This window comes from Carlito syrichta, unplaced genomic scaffold (assembly GCF_000164805.1).
Source record: "Carlito syrichta isolate Samal-C Ts95f unplaced genomic scaffold, Tarsius_syrichta-2.0.1 Scaffold312159, whole genome shotgun sequence".
Lineage (NCBI taxonomy): Eukaryota > Metazoa > Chordata > Mammalia > Primates > Tarsiidae > Carlito > Carlito syrichta.
The window spans coordinates 100,449-123,338 of record NW_007256255.1 but is presented as its reverse complement, the minus strand read 5'-3'; the positions used below and the strand labels follow the sequence as shown (position 1 = coordinate 123,338).

Below are 22,890 nucleotides of genomic sequence, written 5' to 3'. Positions count from 1 at the left end.
TACCTTGTAATCTCCTCAAGGGCAGAAATTAACTTCTGCACCAAGGCACATTGCCTCAACATTTAGAAAAGATGAGTGTAGTCTTAGCAAAAGCATATGTGATTACTGAAAGTGAATTGTAAAACTCATTGGAGTGTGGTCTTCTTAAAAGAAATCTGATTGACATTGGAAGAAAAAGTCAATGCAAATAATGAAGTTAATCAAAGAATAAAAGATGTTAATCTTGAATGCTGACTTAGGTTTAAGTGATTAAAAGAGATTGAGAGAATATGAAATGAAGCAAGGGAAAATTATTAAGCGTTTATTCTTGGTTATGGCAGACACTATGGTAGATGACTAGGACATGATCCCTGCACTCAGGGCTTACATTTTTCACAGAAAATATTGTCTAAATGGCTTGAGATTTTAAATTAATGATTATTCTTGTTGACTGGAAATTGATTTTACATTAATGTGTATGTGAATGTGTTATTAAAAGTTATTTGGTCTTGTACATTTGCTAAGAAAATTGTCAATCTTCAATAACAGGAGGTGAACCATGAAAAAAATATTTGAATTGTTGGTCCTTGTAAAAAGTTACCGTTTTAATTTATCAGTTGCTTATGCTTTCTTTATTATCTAGTTTTTTTTTTTCCATTTATCAGATAATTGACATAGGAGAGAGCATAGCCATTCCAGATGAGTTTACTGAACAGGAAAAGCAGTCTGGCGAGTGGTGGAAGCGCTTGGTGGCAGCCAGCATAGCCAGTGCAGTCGCTCGGACGTGCACGGCGCCCTTTGACCGCTTGAAGGTTATGATGCAGGTAGTCCGCACGCTTCTCGTACCCCATAGAAGATGCAGTTACTTGTAATGTCCTTGGCAGGACTAAACAATTTTGTTACCATTTTGGCACATTTCATACTACTTCTTATTAGAGTTTTACGTTTTTCTGAAAATGTTAATTCTCTTATTTTCAATATTAAAAGATTTCTTAATCTTCTTAAAGATGTTACTATGAATTCAAATTAATTTTAATTGAAATAATAATAGAACCACTCTGTCTGAAGTTTTTTTCAGAAATATAACTAAATTGAAGACAGAAGTGAGAAGACATCATTAGTCTCTTTATTGGTTTTCTCTAACCCCTGGCACCAACATAATAGCTTGGTTCTATGCGACCACATAAATACTAAGAATATTTCTAAGAGGTAGAAAATAAGGTACTTAGAGTTTGTTATTATATCTTGTCTAATTATCTTTATTTCAGTGAATAACGGATAGTCAACAGTAGCTATCAAACAGTACATGGCTTAGTCTGTTAAGTATCATAATTAAAATCCACAATTAAAATATATATTTGCTAAATACTTTCTCTGCAAGGTACCAAATTAATCCACAGTCTAGTGAATTTCAGTGTGTAGTTAAGTGTCTTATTATCTTTTTTTTGTGGCAATATTGGTAACATTTTGGTAATGGATTATGAAGTTTTTGTTATACAGTATGAATTAATTGTGTAAAAACTTTAATGTTACATATTTAAGAACCATTTATTTATACTTCTGTCTTATTTTTAAAAAATTTGATTCATCTTAATCAAGAACTAAATTTATGTAGATGTGTCATTTTTGGAAAATAAAGGCCATTAGAAGGATAGCTTTTAGGGGAGAAAAGGCTTCCTTCTACATATGCTTATTAGAGTCAGTTACATGCTAGATAATTTAATAGGTATTTGGGGCTGTAGCAGTATGGCAGACATAGTTTTTGTCCTTAGAGAATTGGTAATCTACCTGGGAACACAGATAATTAGGCAAGTAATACTCAAATGTGATATAAATGCTATATTCCCAGACGGAGAATGTACATAGTACTGTGGGAACACCAAGGGGGAGTAAGTACCATTTCCCCTCTGTCTGTTATTTCTCACACGGATATATGGTGGTATCTTGGATAATGCACCCAGTGGAAATAAAGACTTTAATCCAACAGGTTAAGTGCAGGAAACACACTTTGAGTGGCATTCGATGCTAACAACCCCCATCTTTCTGTGTGACCTACATTTTGTTCAGTCAGTTGACTAGATTCAGTCAGGTGTTAGGAAAGAGCAGGTGCTGAAAACCTTCTTTTCCAGGTAGAAATAGTAAAATTTAGCCTCCTCAGTAACTGGCTTGTCAGAAAAGTAAAAATGAGTTCTAAAGGGAAAAGATACAGGCACTTCATAGGGCTCACTTTGGGGCGATCAGTGCTACCACCCGGATGAGAAAGATGGGAGAGGAACCAAGAGGAAAAATAAAGACCATGCATTTGCTGTGTGCCCAGTGTATGCTGTTTTGGAAAAATAGACATTGTGTATTTATTCTTAAATGTTTAAACTTCAGTCGCCTTCAAAGTACTCTCCGTTTGATGCAGTACATCTATCAAGATGCCTTTTCCACTGCTCAAAACAGCTTTTGAACTCGACCATTTTAATGCCTTTTAGTGTTTCTGCCGTTTTTGTTTTGCCTGTTGGGAGGCTGAAAAGGAAGGATGACTTGGGAAAAATGTTTCCCTTTGAGGACTTTTCATCCAGGGAAACAAAAATAGTCACTTGGGGGTAAGATCGGGTGAATTAGGGCACGGAGTCATGCTGTTTTTGATCAAACACTATTGAACACTCAGTGTAGCATGGGCAGGTATATTGTCATGGTGGGAGAACCACTCACCTGTTTGCCACAACTTGGGACCCTTTTTTTCTGCAAATTGTGATGCAACCTTTCAAAGTTTCCAGATAAAAACTTTGGTTGACTATTTGATCTAGAAGAACAAATAAATTCTGAGTGTACTACAAAGGGCCCTCCCTCAAAAGAAAAAAGATAATTCCTTTTTTTTTTTTTAGGTCACCTCCCATATATGAGAATTGTAAGGACATAGGAAAAGCATGGTCAGTTCTCCAAGGGTACAAAAATGGGTCAGAAGGACCCACTAGAGACAGAGAAAAAGTTTGGGGCAAATAGGGTAATATGGAAAGAAAAAAGAGAATAAGGGAGCTGGACAGAGAGAGGCGAAGGAGGAGTACTGGAGATAGAAAGAAAAGGAAAGGAAAATAGAGAGAATGTGGGAAAAAAGAGGAGGGAAGATGATAGGTGAAAAATTAGTTACCAGGTGAGAAGAGCGATATAATGAGAGGCAAGAGAAAGAGAGGAGGGGAGTCAGGGAGGAGAGATGGAGAGAGGGAGATGGGAGAGGAGGAAGGGGTCTGCCTTACACGCTGTTCTGGATTGAGCCTCATGGTTTTTTAAATATATATATTTGACATTGAACTGGGTTCATTAGAACTTGCCCTCTGTTGATGGAGGTGTTGCTGTGTGAGCTTCACACAACTGGAAAGGAATTGTGAGAAATAAGGATGGACATATGTGTTATGGTCAGAGGTTTAATGTAGTTTTAATGCAGGGACTTGACAGTCAAAGAGCCCTGGGTTTGAGATTTACTTGATAACTGTGGGCAAGTTATTTGATCACTCCATGTTGGGTTTGTAAAATGGAGATCATAATACCAGAGTTATTTTAAAAATTAATTATGATTTTTAAAAGTGCTTAGCATAATGCCTGTACACAGTGCTAAAAAAAGATGACTGTCTTTTTTGTAAAGAGTACCATATGTTCTCACTCATAAGCGAACCTTGAACAATTATAATACTATAAGAAAGCTTTTGGCAGTAATGGGAAACTGCTAGGGGAGGGAGGGGCATACCTCACTAACAAGGGTGCCTGCATAATCAATGTTTGTTGCCAGAGTCCGGCTCCAGTGGATCTGGGTCTCCTGAAAGAAGGACGGCGTCTGCGCAGGAGAGAAAACTTGGACACTGACTCTGCTGCAAGCAGGACAAATGCTGATTTATTGTCTTTTCCAACTCCTTTCATACCCTACATGTTTTTTTGTTTCCAAGGCAATCAGTTACAATTTAATGGACCGGATAGGCAATGTATCTTTGTTCATCCTGTTTTGATCTTAAAACATTATCATCCTAAACATTAACTATAAATTTTATAAACTTCTAACATTTCTTAATGATTACCATTTCTTAATGTCCATACAAAAGTTACTTATTCCTATAACTATTACATTATAAATCACTACCAAGTTCTAAGCACTATAGTTATCACACAGATTAACAAGTCATACCTGTGACCTTCACACAGCAATTTGGAACTAGCTGGGGTAAAACAACATTTTCAAGGTTTCTTAGCCACAAGTTGGCCTGACTAGTTTGCCCTAATTTCACACCTGGTGTTTACAATCTGCATTAATTATTTCCTGCCAGGGAGAATGAGCTTTAATGGTTGTAAAACAAAAGGCCTCTTGGGCTCAAGTCACCAGAATTACAAGCCTCCTTAACAAAGGGAAGTAAAGGCAAGGGTGCTCTAATATTTATGTGATTGTTAATTTTTTAAGCATAATACACCACATGTAGAAATTAAGAAATTAAATGTAATTTTTGCATTGGCACTCTTCCTAAAAATACAAACTGTAGCTTCTCAAATTTCTCCAATTAGTTGCCAGTCAGAAGAAATAAAATCTTACAAGTGATTATCTACCTGCACATGATATTTAAAATCTCTATTGATAATTTCCTGGCAAGGCCAGTGAGTTCCCTGACAAACATTAAATCGAGCACTTTCTGATTTTTTACAATTTTCCCAACTACAATGTTTAATCAAGTGATTGTATGGTTTAATACCAGGAGGCTGGGGACGTGTAAACCTAGGGAGGAATTCAAATGAAGGGAAGGTAATTTTTCATGAATTCTCCTCTTGCCTTTTTGCAAAGGGTAGTGGAGGCGTGAGTGGAATTTTGCTTTCCATCCTCAGACTGTACAGAACTTTTCAGCTGCACCAATAACAAAAGTAGAAGAAGAAAGGGTCTCAGCTGCCTGGGTTCGCTTTGCGACCTGGGGTCTTCAGGCCCCTGGACTTTGTCAGTAGGCAGGCCTCCATGGCTGGCTCCCAACAGTTTGTATACTTAACACTGAATTGTACCCCACATCTTTATAATTAAAAAACATTTTTAAATGAAAAAAAAAACATGCTAAAAAAAAAAGAAATAAGATGAATAAATAACACTGTTAACACTGCAAAGCCACATAGGAAGTTTTTGTAGTTATTTGTTTGAGCTTTTAAAATTTGTATTATTATATTATTATTGTTATTTTTGAGACAGGGTCTCACTCTCTTGCCCGGGTTGGAGTGCAGTGATGCCATCCTAGCTCATTGCAGCCTCAAACTTCTGGGTACAAGCCATCCTTCCACTTCAGCCTCCCAAGTAGATTGGACTACAGGTGTGAGCCACTGCATCTTACTCAAAAACTGTGCTTTTAAAGTGAAGTGAATATATATGCCTACTAAGAAAAGCCTGGAAAATGGAAAAGTAGAAAATAGAAAAGTTATTTCTTTTCTCACACCTGAAATTACCATTATTAGCACTTTAGTGCATTATCCTCGTTTTTTGCCCAGGCTGGAGTGTAGTGGCAGACTCACAGCGACCCCAGTGTCGACCTGCTGGGCTTAGGCGATCCTTCCACCTCAGCCTTCCAAGTAGCCTGAACTATAGGTGCCCAGCTAATTTTTTATTTTATTTTATTGTTGAGATGATGTCTCACCAAGTTGCCTGGGCTGATCTCAAACCAGAGGGTTCAGGCAATCCACTTGCCTCAGCCTCCCAAAGTGCTGGGATTACAGGCTGAGCCACCAAGCCTGGCCATTCTCTTGTCTTTTAAAATTTTTTTATTTTTAATTTTTTTTGAGTTGGAGTCTCACTCTGTCGCCCAGACTGGAGTGCAGGGGCCGCTCCTGGCCACCGCAACCTCGACCTGCTGGCCTCCGGCGATCCTTCCGCCTCAGCCTTCCAAGTAGCCAGAATTACAGGCATGCGCTACCACGCCCGGCTGATTTTTTGATTTATTGTAGAGATGAGGTCTTGCTGCCCAGGCGGGTCTCAAACTCGCGGGCTCAGGCAATCCACTCATCTCAGCCTCCCAAAGGCGCGGGATCACAGGCTGAGCCACCGAGCCTGACTTCTTTTTTTAAAAAAACATTTTTTACAGGATAGTGATTAGTTTTAAGAATAATTTTTATTCTTTTTTTTTGTTTTTGTGATGAACAGTGTAACATGAGCATGTTTTCAGGTTACTTCATGTTCTTCAAATACAGTTTTTAGTGAGTATGCAGTATTTCCAGTGGATATGTACTAATTTTTAAAATCATTTTTCCTATTTTTAGACATGTAGGTCATTTTAATCCCTCTTTTTATGCAGTTCATCATTTTGTGATGAACACCATTTTCTGTGAAACTTTTTTAACATTTAAGATTATTTGTTTAGAAAATTTCCTAGTTTAAATAATGACATTTTTAAAGCTGTATGTGTGTTGCCTTTCAGATTTGTTCTATCCACAGGAGATGGAAATGCCCATTTTGCCTTGCTCTCCCATTATTTTTATCTTATCTTATAGACTGGAAGACTTTTACTTTCACTTTCTTAAAAATAACATTTTCCTTATTATTATATTAGAAAATGGAAACATACAGAAAAGCATAAAGGAAGATATTTAAAAAATGACCCACAATCTTCATGTATTAGTTTGCTAGGTATGCTATAACAAAGCACCACAAACTGACTGGCTTAAGTAACGGAAATGTATCATCTCACAATTCTGGATGCTAGGTGTTGGCAGGGTTGGTTTCTTAGAGGGCTTCGAGGAAGAGTCTGTTCCCAGTCTCTCTCTTTGACTTGGAGATGGCAAGCTGTGTCTCTTCACACTGTTTTCCCTCTGTGTGTGCTGCATCTCTGTCCATTACCCTTTTTATAAGGATGCCAGTTAGGTTAATCCAGGGCCCACCCTGATGACCTCATTTTATCTTCATTAGCTCTAGAAAGACCCTATCTTCAAATTAAGTTCTGAGAAAGTGAGAGGTCTTCAACATGTGAATTTGGGGGGAGCATTTTCAACCCATAACATGTTGCTTCTCAGGAGAATCCCCTTTGAAACTGTGATGTATTTTCATCCACCCTTTTTTAGTATATATTTTAATGTACCCTTTGATGACATTGTACGTAATATTTTGTAACATCCACACATCTTGTTTATGCTGAAATTCTGTGGTAGTTACTTCTGTTGTCCTTAGGTTATTCTTTTTTTCTTTGATGTATTAGATTGATTAAAATATGTATTTAGGGACAAAAAATAATATTCAATTGTGTGTGTCTTTGAAGGAAAATTGAAATGATTTTCAGATCATAAATTTATGCATATATATTTATTATTATTAGCAATAACAATGCCAGCAGAATGAATTTAAAAATAAATGCATTTGCTGTTCATTTCCAGGTTCATAGCTTGAAGTCAAGGAAAATGAGATTAATTAGTGGCTTTGAACAGATGCTAAAGGAAGGAGGAATTCTTTCTCTTTGGCGAGGAAATGGTGTAAACGTTTTAAAAATTGCGCCAGAGACAGCACTCAAGGTTGGGGCCTATGAGCAGGTAAATTGTTATGGTCTGTGGAATTGTATTTTATTTTTATCTATATTTTTAAAAGTAAATTGTTTTTAAACAACTGGATTTCAGTATTACCTCTAAAAGGAAAATTTATTTGGCTTATTTTTTACAATTTTATTTTGTTTTATTTTATTTATTTTTATTTTTTTGAGTTGGAGTCTCACTCCATCACCTAGGCTGGAGTGCAGTGGCATGCTCATGACCACCCCAGTGTCGACCTGCTGGGCTAAGGCGATCCTTCCACCTCTGCCTTCCAAGTAGCCGGAACTACAGATGCATGCTACCATGCCTGGCTAATTTTTCGATTTATTGTAGAGATGAGGTCTTGCCTTGTTGCCCAGGCTGGTTCTGAACCCTTGGGCTCAGGCAATCCCTTCACCTCGGCCTCCCAAAATGCTTGAGCCACTGAACCTGGCCATTTTTTACAATTTTAGGTTCAAGGGATACATGTGCAGGTTTGCTGCCTGGGTATATTGCACACTGGTGAGATGTGGGCTTCTCAAATGGTGAGCATGGTACCCAGTGGGTAGTTTCAACCCTTGCCCCTGCCCCCTCCCTTTAAGAGTCCTTAGTATCTGCTGTTCACATCTTTTTGCCCGTGTGTACCCAGCATGTAGCTCCCATTCAATAAGTGAGGACATCAGGTATTTGTTTTTCTGCTTCTGTGTTAATTTGCTTAGAATAATGGCCTCCAGCTGCATCCATACTGCTGCAAATGAAATGATTTTATTCTTCTGTATGGCCACATAGTACTCCATGGTATATATATACCACATTTTCTTTATCCAGTCCACCATTGAAGGGCATCTGGGTTGGATCCATGTTTTTGCTATTGTGAATAGTGCTGTGATAAACATATGAGTGCAGGTGTCTTTTTAGTAAAATGATGTGTGCTCCTTTGGATATATATCAATTCCATTGCTGGGTTGAATCGTAAATCTATTTTTAGTTCTTGGGGGACTCTACAAACTGTTTTCCACAGAGGCTGCACTAGCTTACATTTCCACCACCAGTGTATGTGTTCCTTTTTCTCCACAACCTTGCCAGCATCTGTTTTTTGACATAATAGTAGCCATTCTGACTGGTGTGAGATGGTAGCTCATTGTGGTTTCTCTGATGATTAGTAATTTTGAGTATTTTTTGATATATTTGTTTGTCGGTGACCAGCACTGACCAAGGCTGGGTTAGGACATGCACCAGAGAATCTGGACGGCGAGAAGAGACCACTCGGAGGCAGTTCTTCTGGGAACAGTTTGATCAGGACTGAAGCCAAATTTTATTCGGACTCCTTCCAACTTATATACCATTTTCTATACCCTCCAACAGTGTGATAATCACTTACTAGGGGCGTACAAGTTCCGTGCTTTACAAACTATGCATCACAAGACCACCACAAGATCTGCAATTTCCAAGCAAACAATTCGAATTCCATGATGCCTGCCGTGCTTACATTAAGGTCACAGGTACACAATTTCAATACAAATCGTTCAAAGTGTTTTCCATAATGTTCAATGAATCATTCATATTATACTCTTTGTTCTATACCCTGATTAATACAAAAAACTTTTCTAAGTTAACTCTAGGTTCAATTCAAGTTCACTGACTCCCAATATTTTTAACGATTAATATTATCAACTTAACACTATACTATAATCTATAAGTTTAGTTAAATGACTTAACTGTCAGTTATACTATTAACCTATTATGATTTAACATAATGCCTTATAACTCAGTTAAAACTTATTCTTAAACTACAAAACTTTGCTATAATTCATATGTTTCATCTGTCTAAACTTTAATTTTTATATGATCTAGTGATTGGACTTTAATACTATGCTATATCCTATTAAGCTAATACCTCATCATTAATTCTTTTATAAATCGTATAGTAACTATTATATTTGAATAATGTAGCAAAAGGAAACAAAACAGCAAGCGTAAATTTACACAACTATGAGTGTATGTGTATATATTTTATTCTAACAAGTCTACTCTAAAAATCAAATAGTAGCTGTCACACTCTTGAACAAGGAAATGCATGGCCGCCATGATGGCTGTGGGCTGAAGCAGACAGAGTTTCAGTAATTAATGAAACAAAAGAAAACGTTCTGCCTGGCTAGGGGCAGGGCAACAAAACTATCATGGTAATTTAGTTTCTAATCTTAGCCGTAGGGGAAACAACTTTCCAAAGCTGACTAACCAGTCTACCAGGAAATAGAAGTTAAAAAATATCTAGAAAGAAGTAAAACTTAGAAAGACAGAGAGAAATAATTCTGCTATGCACTTTCCATCAGGTGTATTGAGATTTACTTATAAGTTTTACTGCCATGTATGCACACTGGTCACTAATCACACGCCAATATTATAGGTATAACTGATATCCTATGTCAGAGGCGATCTTCCAGATGGGCCTTTACAGGCCTCAGCCATGTAGCTATAGATGTTGGCTCCCAACATTTGTTGACTTTGTATCTTCTTTTTTTATGTAACTAAATTTATTTATTTATTTTTATTTTATTTTATTTTTATTTTAATCAATTTTTTAATGATATTGTGGGGTACAGTTAAGGGTTAGGTATACAAATATGCTCCGTTCAGGCACCCTTGTTGATAAGAGGTGTCTCCCCATGACTTTGTATCTTCTTTTGAGAAGTGTCTGTTTGTGTCCTTTGCTCACTCTTTAATAAAGTTATTTGTGTTTTTTCTGTTGATTTATTTAAGTTCCTTTATAGATTCTGGATATTAGTCCTTTGTGGGATGCATAGTTTGCAGATATTTTCTCTTATTCTGTAGGTTGTCTATTTACTCTGTTGATAGTTTATTTTGCTGTGTAGAGCTCTTTTGTTTTTTTGTCAATTTTTGTTTTTGCTGTATTTGCTTTTGAGTACGTGGTCATAAATTCTTTGCTTAGACTGAAGTTCAGAAGAGTGTTTCCTAGACTTTCTTCCAGGATTTTTATAGTTTGAGGTTTCATATTTAAGTCTTTAGTCCATCTTTAGTCAATTTGTATATGGTGAAAGGAAGGGGTCCGACATCATTCTTTTGCATGTGGTTAGCCAGGTTCTCCAGCACCATTTGTTGAATAGAATATCCTTTCACCAATGTTTATTTTTGTGAATTGTCAAAGATCAGTTGATTGTAGCTTTATGTCTGGGTTCTCTGTTCTGTTCTCTTGGTCTATTTGCGCATTTTTGTACCAATACCATGCTGTTTTGGTTACTGTAGCCCCATAGTAAAGTTTGAAGTCCACTAATGTGATGTTATGTCTCTGACTTTGTTCTTTTTGCTTAGGGCTGCTTTGACTATTCAGACTCTTTTTTGTTTGTTTGTTTCCATGTTAAGTATTGATTTTCCTAATCTGTGAAGAATGACACTGGTAGTTTTATATAGACTGTATTGAACCTGCAGATTGCTTTGGGCAATGTGGACATTTTGACAATTTTGATTCTTTTAATCCATGGGCATGGAATGTTTTTCCATTTGTCTCTGTCATCTTTGATTTCTTTCAGCAGTATTTTGTACTTGTTGTGGAGATTTTTCACCTCCTTGGCTTGATGTAGTCCCAGGTATTTTATTTTTGTTTTTGTGGCTATTGTAATGGGATTGTGTTCTTGAATTGGTTCTCCTCTTGAACATTGTTGGTGTCCATAAATGCTGCTGATTTTTGAATGTTGATTTGTGTCCTGAAACTTTACTGAAGTCATGTGTTGGGAGCCAACATCTATAGCTACATGGTTGAGGCCTGTAAAGGCCCATCTGGAAGATCGCCTCTGACATAGGACATCAGTTATACCTATAATATTGGCGTGTGATTAGTGACCAGTGTGCATACATGGCAGTAAAACTTATAAGTAAATCTCAATACACCTGATGGAAAGTGCATAGCAGAATTATTTCTCTCTGTCTTTCTAAGTTTTACTTCTTTCTAGATATTTTTTAACTTCTATTTCCTGGTAGACTGGGTAGTCAGCTTTGGAAAGCTGTTTCCCCTAGGGCTAAGATTAGAAACTAAATTACTGTGATAGTTTTGTTGCCCTGCCCCTAGCCAGGCAGAACGTTTTCTTTTGTTTCGTTAATTACCGAAACTCTGTCTGCTTCAGCCCATGGCCGCCATCTTGGCAGCCCTGCATTTCCTTGTTCAAGAGTGTGACAGCTACTATTTGATTTTTAGAGTAGACTTGTTAGGATAAAATATATACATATACACTCATAGTTGCGTAAATTTACGCTTGCTGTTTTGTTTCCTTTTGCTACATTATTCAAATATAATAGTTACTATACGATTTATAAAAGAATTAATGATGAGGTATTAGCTTAATAGGATATAGCATAGTATTAAAGTCCAATCACTAGAACATATAAAAATTAAAGTTTAGACATATGAAACATATGAATTATAGTAAAGTTTGGTAGTTTAAGAATAAGTTTTAACTGAGTTATAAGGTATTATGTTAAATCGTAATAGGATAATAGTATAACTAACAGCTAAGTCATTTAAGTAAACTTATAGATTATAGTATAGTGTTAAGTTGATAATATTAATCGTTAAAAATATTAGGAGTCAGTGAACTTGGATTGAACCTAGAGTTAACTTAGAAAAGTTTTTTGTATTAATCAGGGTATAGAACAAAGAGTATAATATGAATGATTCATTGAACATTATGGAAAACACTTTGAACGATTTGTATTGAAATTGTGCACCTGTGATCTTAATGTAAGCACGACAGGCATCATGGAATTCGAATTGTTTGCTTGGAAATTGCAGATCTCGTGGTGGTCTTGTGATGTATAGTTTGTAAAGCACGGAACTTGTATGCCCCCAGTGAGTGATTATCATACTGCTGGAGGGTATAGAAAATGGTATATAAGTTGGAAGGAGTCCAAATAAAATTTGGCTTCAGTCCTGATCAGACTGTTCCCAGAAGAACTGCCTCCGAGTGGTCTCTTCTCGCCGTCCAGATTCTCTGGTGCGGGTCCTAACCCACTCTTGGTCAGTGCTGGTCACCGACAGTCATGCATGCTTCTTAGGCCTACAAGTCTTTTGGTGGAGTCTGAGGGTTTTCTGGATCTAGAATCATATCATCTGCAAAGAGGGGTAATTTAACTTCCTTTTTTCCTATTTGGATACCTTATGTTTCTTTCTCTTGCCTGATCGTTCTGGACTTCCAGAACTGTTAAATAGGAGTGGTGAGAGTGGACATCCTTGTCTTGTTTCAGTTCTTAGGGGGGATTCTTCCAACTTCTCCCATTCGATATGATGTTGACTGTGGGTTTGTCATAGATGACTCTTACTAGTTTGAGGTGTGTTCTTTTGATATCTAGATGGTTGAAGGTTTTTATCATGTAGTGATGTTAGATTTTAATTGAATGCTTTTTCTGCGTGTTGAGATGATCATGTGGTTTTTGTTTTTAAATCTGTTTATGTAGTGGATTGCATGTACTAATTTGCATGTATTGAATACTTGAGAGAGGTGTTATTTGAAGCCATGAGACTGCCTAAGAATAAAGTAGTGTTATAAAAAAGTGCTGAGAAGAAAACGTTTGATAAGACCTTCATTTAGGGAGCCAGAGGAGAAAAAAATACCAGTGGAGCAGACAGCGAAGACTGACTTGGGTGAGAGGAGAGTGCACTGCCTGGAGAAGGCAGAGGGTCTGAAAAGTGGGGTTGGCTGCCTGGTCTTGCAGAGGAGTCCGTAAAGCCTAAAACTTCCTCCAGACCATGCAGAGCGGCCCCTTCAGGATTGACCATTTCCTAGTCAGGACAGAGTTCACCACTTTTTGTATTGGCTGTTCTGGAGAGCCATTTCTCCAAGCCCCCTTAAAGTAAGTAATGGAAATGAAGAGGACAGGAGGGAGACTCCAGCATGAGAATTCCACTGGGCCTAGGAATAGTGATCATACACAGCCTGCTGGAGCAACTCTTGTCCTTATGCTTGATGAGCACAAGATAAGCACAAGTCATGTCAAATTGCAGGTTTTGGGTCTCACTGTTAACAGTAGTTACCAGACTATGCATTTTAAACATAGGTATAATGGTTTTTTCATACAGGTTCTTCACTTTGACATGATCATATACCTTTTTTACCTTTACAAAAGGCCTCTTCACATTAAGTTCACTATTTCTGTATCTAGTTACCAAACAATATTAAGTGCCTTCCACATAAGACATGGTGCTAAAAAGAGATAAAAGATGGCTGGGCTTGGTGGTTCAGCCTGTAATCCCAGCACTTTGGGAGGCCGAGGCGAGTGGATTGCCTGTGCCTGCGGGTTCGAGACCCGCACGGGCAACTTGGCGAAACCTCGTCTTTACAATAAATCCAAAATTAGCCGGGCGTGGTAGCACGCGCCTGTAGTTCCGGCGACTTGGAAGGCTGAGGTGGAGGGATCACCGGAGCCCAACAGGTCAAGGCTGCAGTGGCCGGGAGCATGCCACTGCACTCCAGTCTGGGCGACAAAGTGAGAGTCCAACTTAAAAAACAACAACAACCAAAAAAACGAGATAAAAGATAGTCTCTGTTCCCTTTGTGTCATAGCATGCCTCTTATGAAATAACACATTCATGCATATTCTTAAGTGAGTTAATGTTGCTAACTTATTCTGCAGGGGAAAAAAGGAAAAGGGAGGCTACATGAGGGGCTTTACTTATCTTAGATAATTAATTGCATAGAAATTAAAGTCAAGAATTCTACTAGGTTGTGCTAATACTGTGTTTCTGGTATACTTAAAACTTTGTACTACTGATTGATACTGTATCATAGAAACAATCTATATCCTGTTTCAGTAATATTATACATTTGAATACTTTTATTTATACAGTATAAGAAATGGCTTAGTTTTGATGGCGTTCATTTAGGAATTCCTGAAAGATTTATATCTGGTTCAATGGCTGGTGCAACTGCCCAGACCTGTATTTACCCCATGGAGGTATGTATTATTGTAAAATTTTAAATTATTCATGCTTTTAGTGTAAATTGTAACTTTGATAAATGAATCCCAGATCAGTATTTTGTACAATAAGCACCTTCACAGCTACAGGATTGAAATCTTAAATCAAGTGTCAGTTAACCTCAATAGATTTTATTTGTTATTATTGTTTAGGGCAAAGGTGGCATTGTACATGAACCAAGAAGACAAATAATCTTGTTGATTGATTAATATAATCATCTATTCATTAATTGGGCAAATTTATATATTGCACACTTCCTGAGTTTAAGTCATTTTGCTTGGTGCTATGCAGGATCCAGAGATAAGGCAGACAGGGGTTTCGTTATGTAGTTTGTAGTCTAGAAGGGGAAATGAAACATGTACATTAAGAATAATAATCTAAAATAAAAGCATCTGGAAAAGTGATGAATATAAAGTGCTATCAAAATTCAGGGAGAGAGAAATTACTTCAAGATAGGGATTTCATAAAGACAGGAATAGCATGTGTGAGTTTGGCATAGAATTTGGACATGCAGAGATTATAAGGAAGGGCATTTTAGGTGGAAATCATGCCTAAGCAAAGGAATGGAGTTAAAAATAAAGTAGGCATTTAGGTTTGGATGGAACAGTAGCACAGGTGAAAGGGCTGGGGCCAGATGGGAAAGACATTTGCAAGCAGCTTAAGGAATTTAATTTTAATTCCTTAAAAAGTAAGAAGGCACTAAAGATGTTGGAGTCTGAAACATGGTTTTAGTAATGTTTAGAGTGAGAGAGACTAGAGGAATGGGAAGACTAGATACAAGATCTTGTCATCATTGAGAGAATTAACAAAACATGTTTGAAATATGACAGTGATTAGTGGAAATGAACTCAAGCAAGCGGTATCTTGAGAACTGTTAGCTTGAAAAGCAGAAAGCAGGGAAAGGGAGAGAAGACGAGGCTGTCTGGTGTTCACGCCTGAGTGGTCAGGAGAGTTGCTTCTGAGCTGCATCTCCAGCCGGGGAGCGATCTTGACTTAGGGAGATGATGACTTCAGATCTGCATGTGTGTCATTTGAGTTGTTGGTGGCACAGCTGGGGCTTGACTTTCAGCTGGCAGTTTCAAGTGTCGTGTGTCACCTGAGAGAGGTATTGTTTGAAGCCATGAGATTACCTAAGAAAAAAGTAGTAGTATAAAAAAATGCTGAGAAGAAAACATTTGACAAGACCTTGATTTAGGGAGTAGGAGGCGAAACATATGCTAGTGGAGCAGACAGCAAAGACTGACTTGGGTGAGAGGAGAGTGCACTGTCTGGAGAAGGCAGAGGGTCTCAAAAGTGGGGTTGCCTGCCTGGTCTTGCAGAGGAGTTTATAAAGCACAAGGCTTCCTCTTGACCACGCAGAGCGGCCCCTTCAGGACGGACCGTTTCCCAGTCAGAACAGAGTTCACCATTGTTTGTATTGGCTATTTTGGAGAGCTACTTCCCCAAGCACCTTTAAAGGAAGTAATGGAAATTAAGACGACAGAAGGGAGACAACACGAGAATTCCACTGAGCCTAGGAATAGTGATCATACACAGCCTGCTAGAGTGACTCTTGTTCTCATAGCTTCTGTGATCTCAATACTTCATGAGCACAGAATGATCCCAAGTCAAACTGCAGTTTTGGGACCTCACTGTTAGCAGCAGTTACCAGGACATGCATCCTACTAGTTCTTCCCTTTAACATGATCATATACTTTTTTTTACCTTGAATTTTGTTGGTTTGTTTTATTCTGAAGCAATAATGTTACCTCGAATGAATTTATCTCAGAACATGTTGCCTTTCTGCAGCATTAGTTTAAGTGGATGTATCACTCAAAGGAATAAATTAATTTGATTTTCCTGTTTTGTTATTTATTATTATTATTGTTTTTGTTGTTGTTACTATTATTATTTTGAGTCTGGTTCTCATTCTGTTGCCCAGGCTGGAGTGCAGTGGCATGATCATGGCTCAGTGCAGCCTCAACCTCCTGGGATCAGCTGATCCTTCTGCCTCGGCCTCCTGAGTAGCTGGGAACTATAGGTTTAAGCTGTCACACCTGGCTAATTTTTTTATTTTTTGTAGTGATGAGGGCTTGTTGTGTTGCCTAGGCTGGTCTCGAACTCCTGCCTTGGCCTCCCAAAGTGCTGAGATTACAGATGTGAGCCACTGCTCCTGGCCTGTTTTCCTTTTTAAATAATTAACAAAACAAAACAAAACAAAAAACCCTCTGCATTGTATCAGGTGTTTATAATTAAGAGCCAGTTATTGAGAAGTTACAATTATGTTTATGATTACTTTTTACATTTCTATGATAATTTGTAAGCATTGTGAGATATTACAGTGCTACTGGATTTCTAGATGAATTGGGTGAATCTGATCATATGTCTTTATTGTATTCTTTCACATGTAGGTACTAAAGACCAGACTGGCTGTAGGGGAAACTGGAGAGTATTCAGGGATTATCGACTGTGGCAAGAAACTTCTGAAACAAGAAGGTGTCAAAGTCTTTTTCAAAGGTTACATTCCTAACTTGCTGGGCATTGCACCTTACACAGGCATAGATCTTGCTGTTTTTGAGGTGAGTTTATTTTCTGTGTGTAACATTATTCTTGAAAATATGGCACAACAGTTTTTATTCTAAAAACATGATTACAAATTACTTTTTATGAAATAGCTTCTGACCAAGAGAGACTTGAATGATTTTAGTTGACTTTTCATTTTATATAGTAGACATCTGGCTTTATAATAATAATTTTTTGTTTAGTGTTTGTAAATTCATTTTCAGTAATAATGATTATAGACTTAAATTCTAATAAAACAGTGGCTCTTCAACCTGGAATGCATATCAGAATCACCACTATGTGGATCTTAATAAAAAAGGATTCTTGAACCACATCCTGCAATATTCTGATTTAATCATTCTGAGGGGGAGGTCTGGGATATGGGCTTTTTGACTGCCCAGAAGAATCTGATGTACAGGTGAGTACCAGAGTCCAGCTCCAGCGGGTTAGGGTTTCCTGAAAGAAGGATGGCATCAGTACAGGAGAAAAAACTTCGACACTGACTCTGCTGTAAGCAGGACAAATGCCGATTTATTGTCTTTTCCAACTCCTTTTATACCCTACATGTTTTTTGTTTTCAAGGCAATCAGTTACAGTTTAATGGACCGGACAGGCAATGTATCTTTGTTCATCCTGTTTTGATCTTAAAACATTATCATTCTAAACTATAAATTTTATAAACTTCTAACGTTTTTTAGTGATTACCATTTCTTAATGTCCATACAAAACTTACTTATTCCTATAACTATTACGTTATAAATCACTACCAAGTTCTAAGCACTATAATTATCACGTAGATTAACAAGTCACACCTGTGACCTTTACACAGCAATTTGCAACTAGCTGGGATAAAGCAACATTTTCAAGGTTTCTTAGCTGCAAATTGGCCTGACTAGTTTGCTCTAACTTCACACCTGGTGTTTACAATCTGCGTTACTTATTTCCTCCAGGAAGAATGAGCTTTAATGTTTGTAAAATAAAAGGCCTCTTGGGCTCAAGTCACCAGAATTACAAGCCTCCTTAACAAAGGGAAGTAAAGGCAAGCGTGCTCTAATATTTATGTGATTGTTAATTTTTTAATCATAATACACCACATGTAGGAATTAAGTAAATGTAATTTTTGCATTAGCACTCTTCCTAAAAATACAAACTGTAGCTTCTCAAATTTCTCCAATTAGTCGCCAATCAGAAGAAATAAAATCTTGCAAGTAATTATCTACCTGCACTGATATTTAAAATCTCTATAGATAATTTCCTGGCAAGGCCAATGAGTTCCCTGACAAACATTAAATTGAGCACTTTCTGATAACAAAAGTAGAAGAAGCAAGGGTCTCAGCTGCCCAGGTTCACTTTGCGACCCGGGGTCTTCAGCCCCCTGGACTTTGTCAGCAGGAAGGCCTCCATGGCTGGCTCCCGACAGGTGAGCTTAAGAATACTGAGATAGTCTTGCCCAGCTGTGAAAATGCAAATGGAGGAGAGGAGCTGCTGGGTTGGGGAAGAAAGGCAGTGTGGAGACAGGGCAGAACCCTGGCGGTGTCGTGCGGCGCAGGCAGGAGTCCTGGTGAACTCCTCCCGCCAGTAAGTCCACTGTGGGTGTACTTACTATATACCATCAACATGTAGTTGATGACCACACGTCTATTTCAGGAAGACCATCTTAGCAATACAGCTATTTGCTCCTAAGAACCAGGAGAGTGTGTATGGTTAGAATGAATTCATTCCCAGTTATAGGAAGGACAGCTCTCCAGGTGCAGGCTGAGAGGTATTTTTTTTTTTTTGAGTTGGAGTCTCACTCTGTCGCCCAGGCTGCAGTGCAGTGGCACGCTCATGGCCACCTCCGTGCCAACCTGGCTGGGCTCAGGCCGTTTTTCTGCCTCAGCCTTTCAAGTAGTCGGAACCACAGGAATGTGGTGCCACAACTGGCTCATTTTTGATTTTTTGTAGAGATGAGGTCTCGCCAAGTTGCCCAGGCTGTTCTCAAACCTGTGGGCTCAGGCAGTTCTCTCACCTTGGCCTCCTAAAGTGCTGGGATTACATGCTTGAGCCACCACGCCTGGCCCCGAGCAGTATTTTTAGCAGGTAGTGCCACCATCATGTGAAAGATAGTTTCATTCAGCTGTTTTCTTTTCCTTTCCCCCTCCCTCCCTCCCTCCTTCCCTCCCTCTCTCCTTCCCTCCCTCTCTTCCTTCCTTTGATTAGAGTCAAGGTCTCTTGCTGAATGCAAGGGCAGGATCATGGCTCACCATAGTCTCAACCTCCTGGACTCAGGCGATCCTTCAGCCTCAGCCTCCCAAGTAGCTGTGACTTCAGGTGTGCTACCGTGCCTGGCTAATTTTTAAAAAATATTTTGTAGAGGCGAGATATCAATATGTTGAGGCTGGTCTTGAACTCCTGGGCTCAAGCAGTCCTCCCACCTCAGCCTCCCAAAGTGCTGGAATGACAGGTGCCATTTATGTTGTGCTCTCTCCATTTCTTTGTTCCTGCAGTTCAGTGTCTTTTGCTTTCATACCAGAGTGCCAGTGCTCATTTCTCTTTTTATTGTTACATGACCATAATAAGTGTACACAGGGTAAAGGCATTTTGGAACTTATCTTTTCAAAAGTATCACATTATATATCTTGTAGGAATCATCCCAGTACATAATGGTGAAGTTGCTGTTCTTTAATAAATGAGCAGTTCTAAAAGCACTTAGTGAGATTTTAAACTTACTACCACTTTTTATGTATTTTTATTTTATTTTAAACCATTTTTATTCAAGGAAAGGCAAATGCAGGAAGATGAGGCTTTCCAAAGGTGAAGAGAACATGACTTGTTCACCTGGAGTGGGTTGTGCGTCTCCTCTAGAACCGTCTCTTAATCCCTGTCGGAACCTCCAGATTTGTGCTTGGGTCTGACTATCATTGCAAACCAAAACACAAAGCAAGGCAAAACAAAACAAAAATAAAATAAACAAAACACATGCAGAGACACACACATAGGAGAACTCAAATGGAGGTTGTGTGAATATGTTTCTTTGAAAACATCTATGTTCCTGTCCTGACTAGACTGCATGGAAAACTTTGCTTCACCAACGCTGTGCTCTCCTTAGAACTGCATCAGAGTAGAGTTCTCTTTCTACTGCATAGTCATATGCTTGCTACTCTCTTCTCTGCCAGCTTCTGAAGAATTATTGGCTAGAACATTACACAGGAAACTCTGTAAACCCTGGGATCATGATTTTGCTGGGATGTAGTACATTGTCTCATACTTGTGGTCAGCTAGCCAGCTTCCCTCTGAACCTTATTAGAACTCGCATGCAGGCCGAAGGTGAGTTTTTTTTTTTAAATGAATTGATAATAGCTGAGTTTAAAAGTATGTTTTAAATGAGTATACATATTAATGATTTCAAAAATAGAAAGACCTGTAGAATTGATAAATCAGAAGCTACCTCTCTGATTTTTAAAGCAAGAACCTTGGATTTATTATTTTATTGACAATAGTCTTTTGTGCATTTTAGATTTTATTTCCTCTCAGAGTTCTGTTTGAATCTCTCCACGTTTTCTTCAGTTGCTGATGATCTCGTTAAGGAGTTTACAATTAGAAAATACCATGCAGAACAGTAGGAAAGGTTTTGCTTTCTTCAGATGGAACCCATAGGTGCTCCTTGTGGACATGTATTTTCCCCCAGTTCTGATGATATGTCATATTCTGCATCTGGAGCTTAATACATGTGTGAAATGGAATTTGTTTTGTGTTCCAGTTCACTTAGGGGAGGGATATTAAGCAGAGGGAGGGTATCTGCTTTGTTCCTTTCAGAGTGAAATGTTAGGAATTTAGATTTTAAGAAAACATCTTTATCACTTTTTAAGAAGAACCTCCCCCCACATAATCCTGTTGTCATCTTCTTGAGTGAACTGTTTAAGGATCATGTGGCAAGTAATGTTCTTTGACATTCTTTTTCTTCCTCTTTTTAGTTAGATTTTGGATCCAACTTAGGTTCTCCAGGTGGAGAATCTCTATTCATCCCATCACTCATCCATCTCTCCATTTAACTATTTGTGTCCGACCCAGTTCAAATGCTCCTTTGAGGTTCGTCATGAAAGACTTTTGATTTTTGTTTTTTGGGTTTTTTGGTTTTTTTTTTTTTTTAGTTGGAGTCTCACTCTGTTGCCCAGGCTGGAGGGCAGTGGCACGCCCATTCATGTCCATCGTACCCTTGACCTACTGGGCTCAGGCAATACTTCTGCTTCCGTCTTCTGAGTAGCTGGAATTACAGGTGTGTGCCACCACGCCTGGCTAATTTTTTGATTTATTGTAGAGATGGGGTCTTGCCAAGTTGCCTGGGTGGGTCTCGAATTCCTGGGCTCAGGCAATCCTCTCACCTCTGCCTCCCAAAGTGCTGGGATTACTTACGGTGCCCAGCTTGAAAGACTTTCAAGTGTTGTTCAGTAGAACTTTCTGTGATGATGGAAGTATGTCTATGCTATCTAGTACAATGGCCACTGTTCACAGGTCAATGTCAGGCACTTGAAATGTTACTAGAGCAATTGAGGAACTGAATTTTTAGTCTTAATTAATTTAATTAAATTTAATTAGCGATGTGTCTAATGGCTACCATATTGAACACCACAGGACTAATATGTAGGTAGGGAGAGAGGTATAGTCTGAAGTAATTGCAGTCCATGTAAATTACCATTTATTGTTGGATTATCTTAATGTATAAAGATTAAATATTGAATTACATTTTTTTCAATTTATAGCCCCACTGGAAAAAGGAGCAACAACTTCTATGATTCAACTCATTCGAGACATATATAACAAAGAAGGAAAAAGGGGGTTTTTCAGGGGTATCACCCCAAATATCATAAAGGTGCTTCCTGCAGTAGGCATTGGCTGTGTGGCTTATGAAAAAGTGAAGCCACTGTTGTGATTAACATAGAAGTGAAATATCAAATTACTGTTATTGGCATCACTACTTAATTGTAAGATAATACTGGGGTTATAAAGAGATCTTATATTTTCCTGAAAGGAAATAAATAAATAATTATTAAAAGATTTTCTCTTTATTTTATCTCTTACAAAATATATAAATTAAATAATTTTGGTAAATTTGTTTTATGATTTAAAAATTCTACTTATATTGCCTGCTATTCTTCCTTGAATCCTACCTAAATTTTGTTTATTGGCTCTGACTATACCCTAGAATAACATTATAAAACATTTGGTAAGTTATAGGAGTTTATGTTAGCCTTTTTGTATTTAAAAACTTTAATAAAAAGCTGATCTTGAAAATGTTTTATACACTAAAAAAAAATCAAGGCATTTAAAACCAATTTATAGTAAATAATAAGAGTTTCTGTTTCTCTTATTTAAGCACAGATAATTGTTTTCATAATTCCTTCTATCATATTGTAGATGGAATAATGGTAACATATTTCTTATTTTTCTTATTTTTTTTTTTTTGAGTTGGAGTCTCACTCTTTTGCCCTGACTGTAGTGCAGTGACACACTCATGGCCACCATAGCCTCGACCTGCTGGGCTCAGGCAATCCTTCCACCTCAGCCTTCCAAGTAGCTGGAACTACAGGTGTGAGCCACCATGCCTGGCTAATTTTTTTTTGATTTATTGTAGAGATGAGGTCTTGCCAAGTTGCCCAGGCTGGTCTAGAACACCTGGGCTCAGGCAATCTTCTCGCCTTGGCCTCCCAAAGTGCTGGGATTACAGACTTGAGCTACTGTGCCCAGCCCATGTTTCTTATTTTTTTAGGTACTTATTTGTAAATATAAACACTGTTAATTCATTTTGATTCTTGATATTTTCAGCTTGTATAAGGAAGTTGACAACGAGAACAAACAGCATTGGACAAATTTTCTTCTGTCTTCTCGTTGAAAATACTTTAAAAAATTAAATCCAT

At 38.0% G+C, this 22,890-nt stretch overlaps 1 protein-coding gene across 1 annotated transcript in view; it reads left to right on the top strand.

The window, feature by feature from the left end:
• The window catches only part of LOC103272182 (calcium-binding mitochondrial carrier protein SCaMC-1-like), a 48,048-nt gene extending 26,119 nt beyond the window's left edge, over window positions 1-21,929 (top strand). Inside the window, exons 5-10 of the mRNA XM_008069665.2 lie at window positions 645-803; window positions 7,342-7,494; window positions 14,326-14,433; window positions 16,846-17,013; window positions 20,152-20,302; window positions 21,736-21,929. Coding sequence (XP_008067856.1) covers window positions 645-803; window positions 7,342-7,494; window positions 14,326-14,433; window positions 16,846-17,013; window positions 20,152-20,302; window positions 21,736-21,905 — 909 coding nt within the window. The 3' untranslated portion in view covers window positions 21,906-21,929. The remainder of the gene's footprint in view (window positions 1-644; window positions 804-7,341; window positions 7,495-14,325; window positions 14,434-16,845; window positions 17,014-20,151; window positions 20,303-21,735) is intronic.
• Window positions 21,930-22,890: the final 961 nt, after the last annotated feature.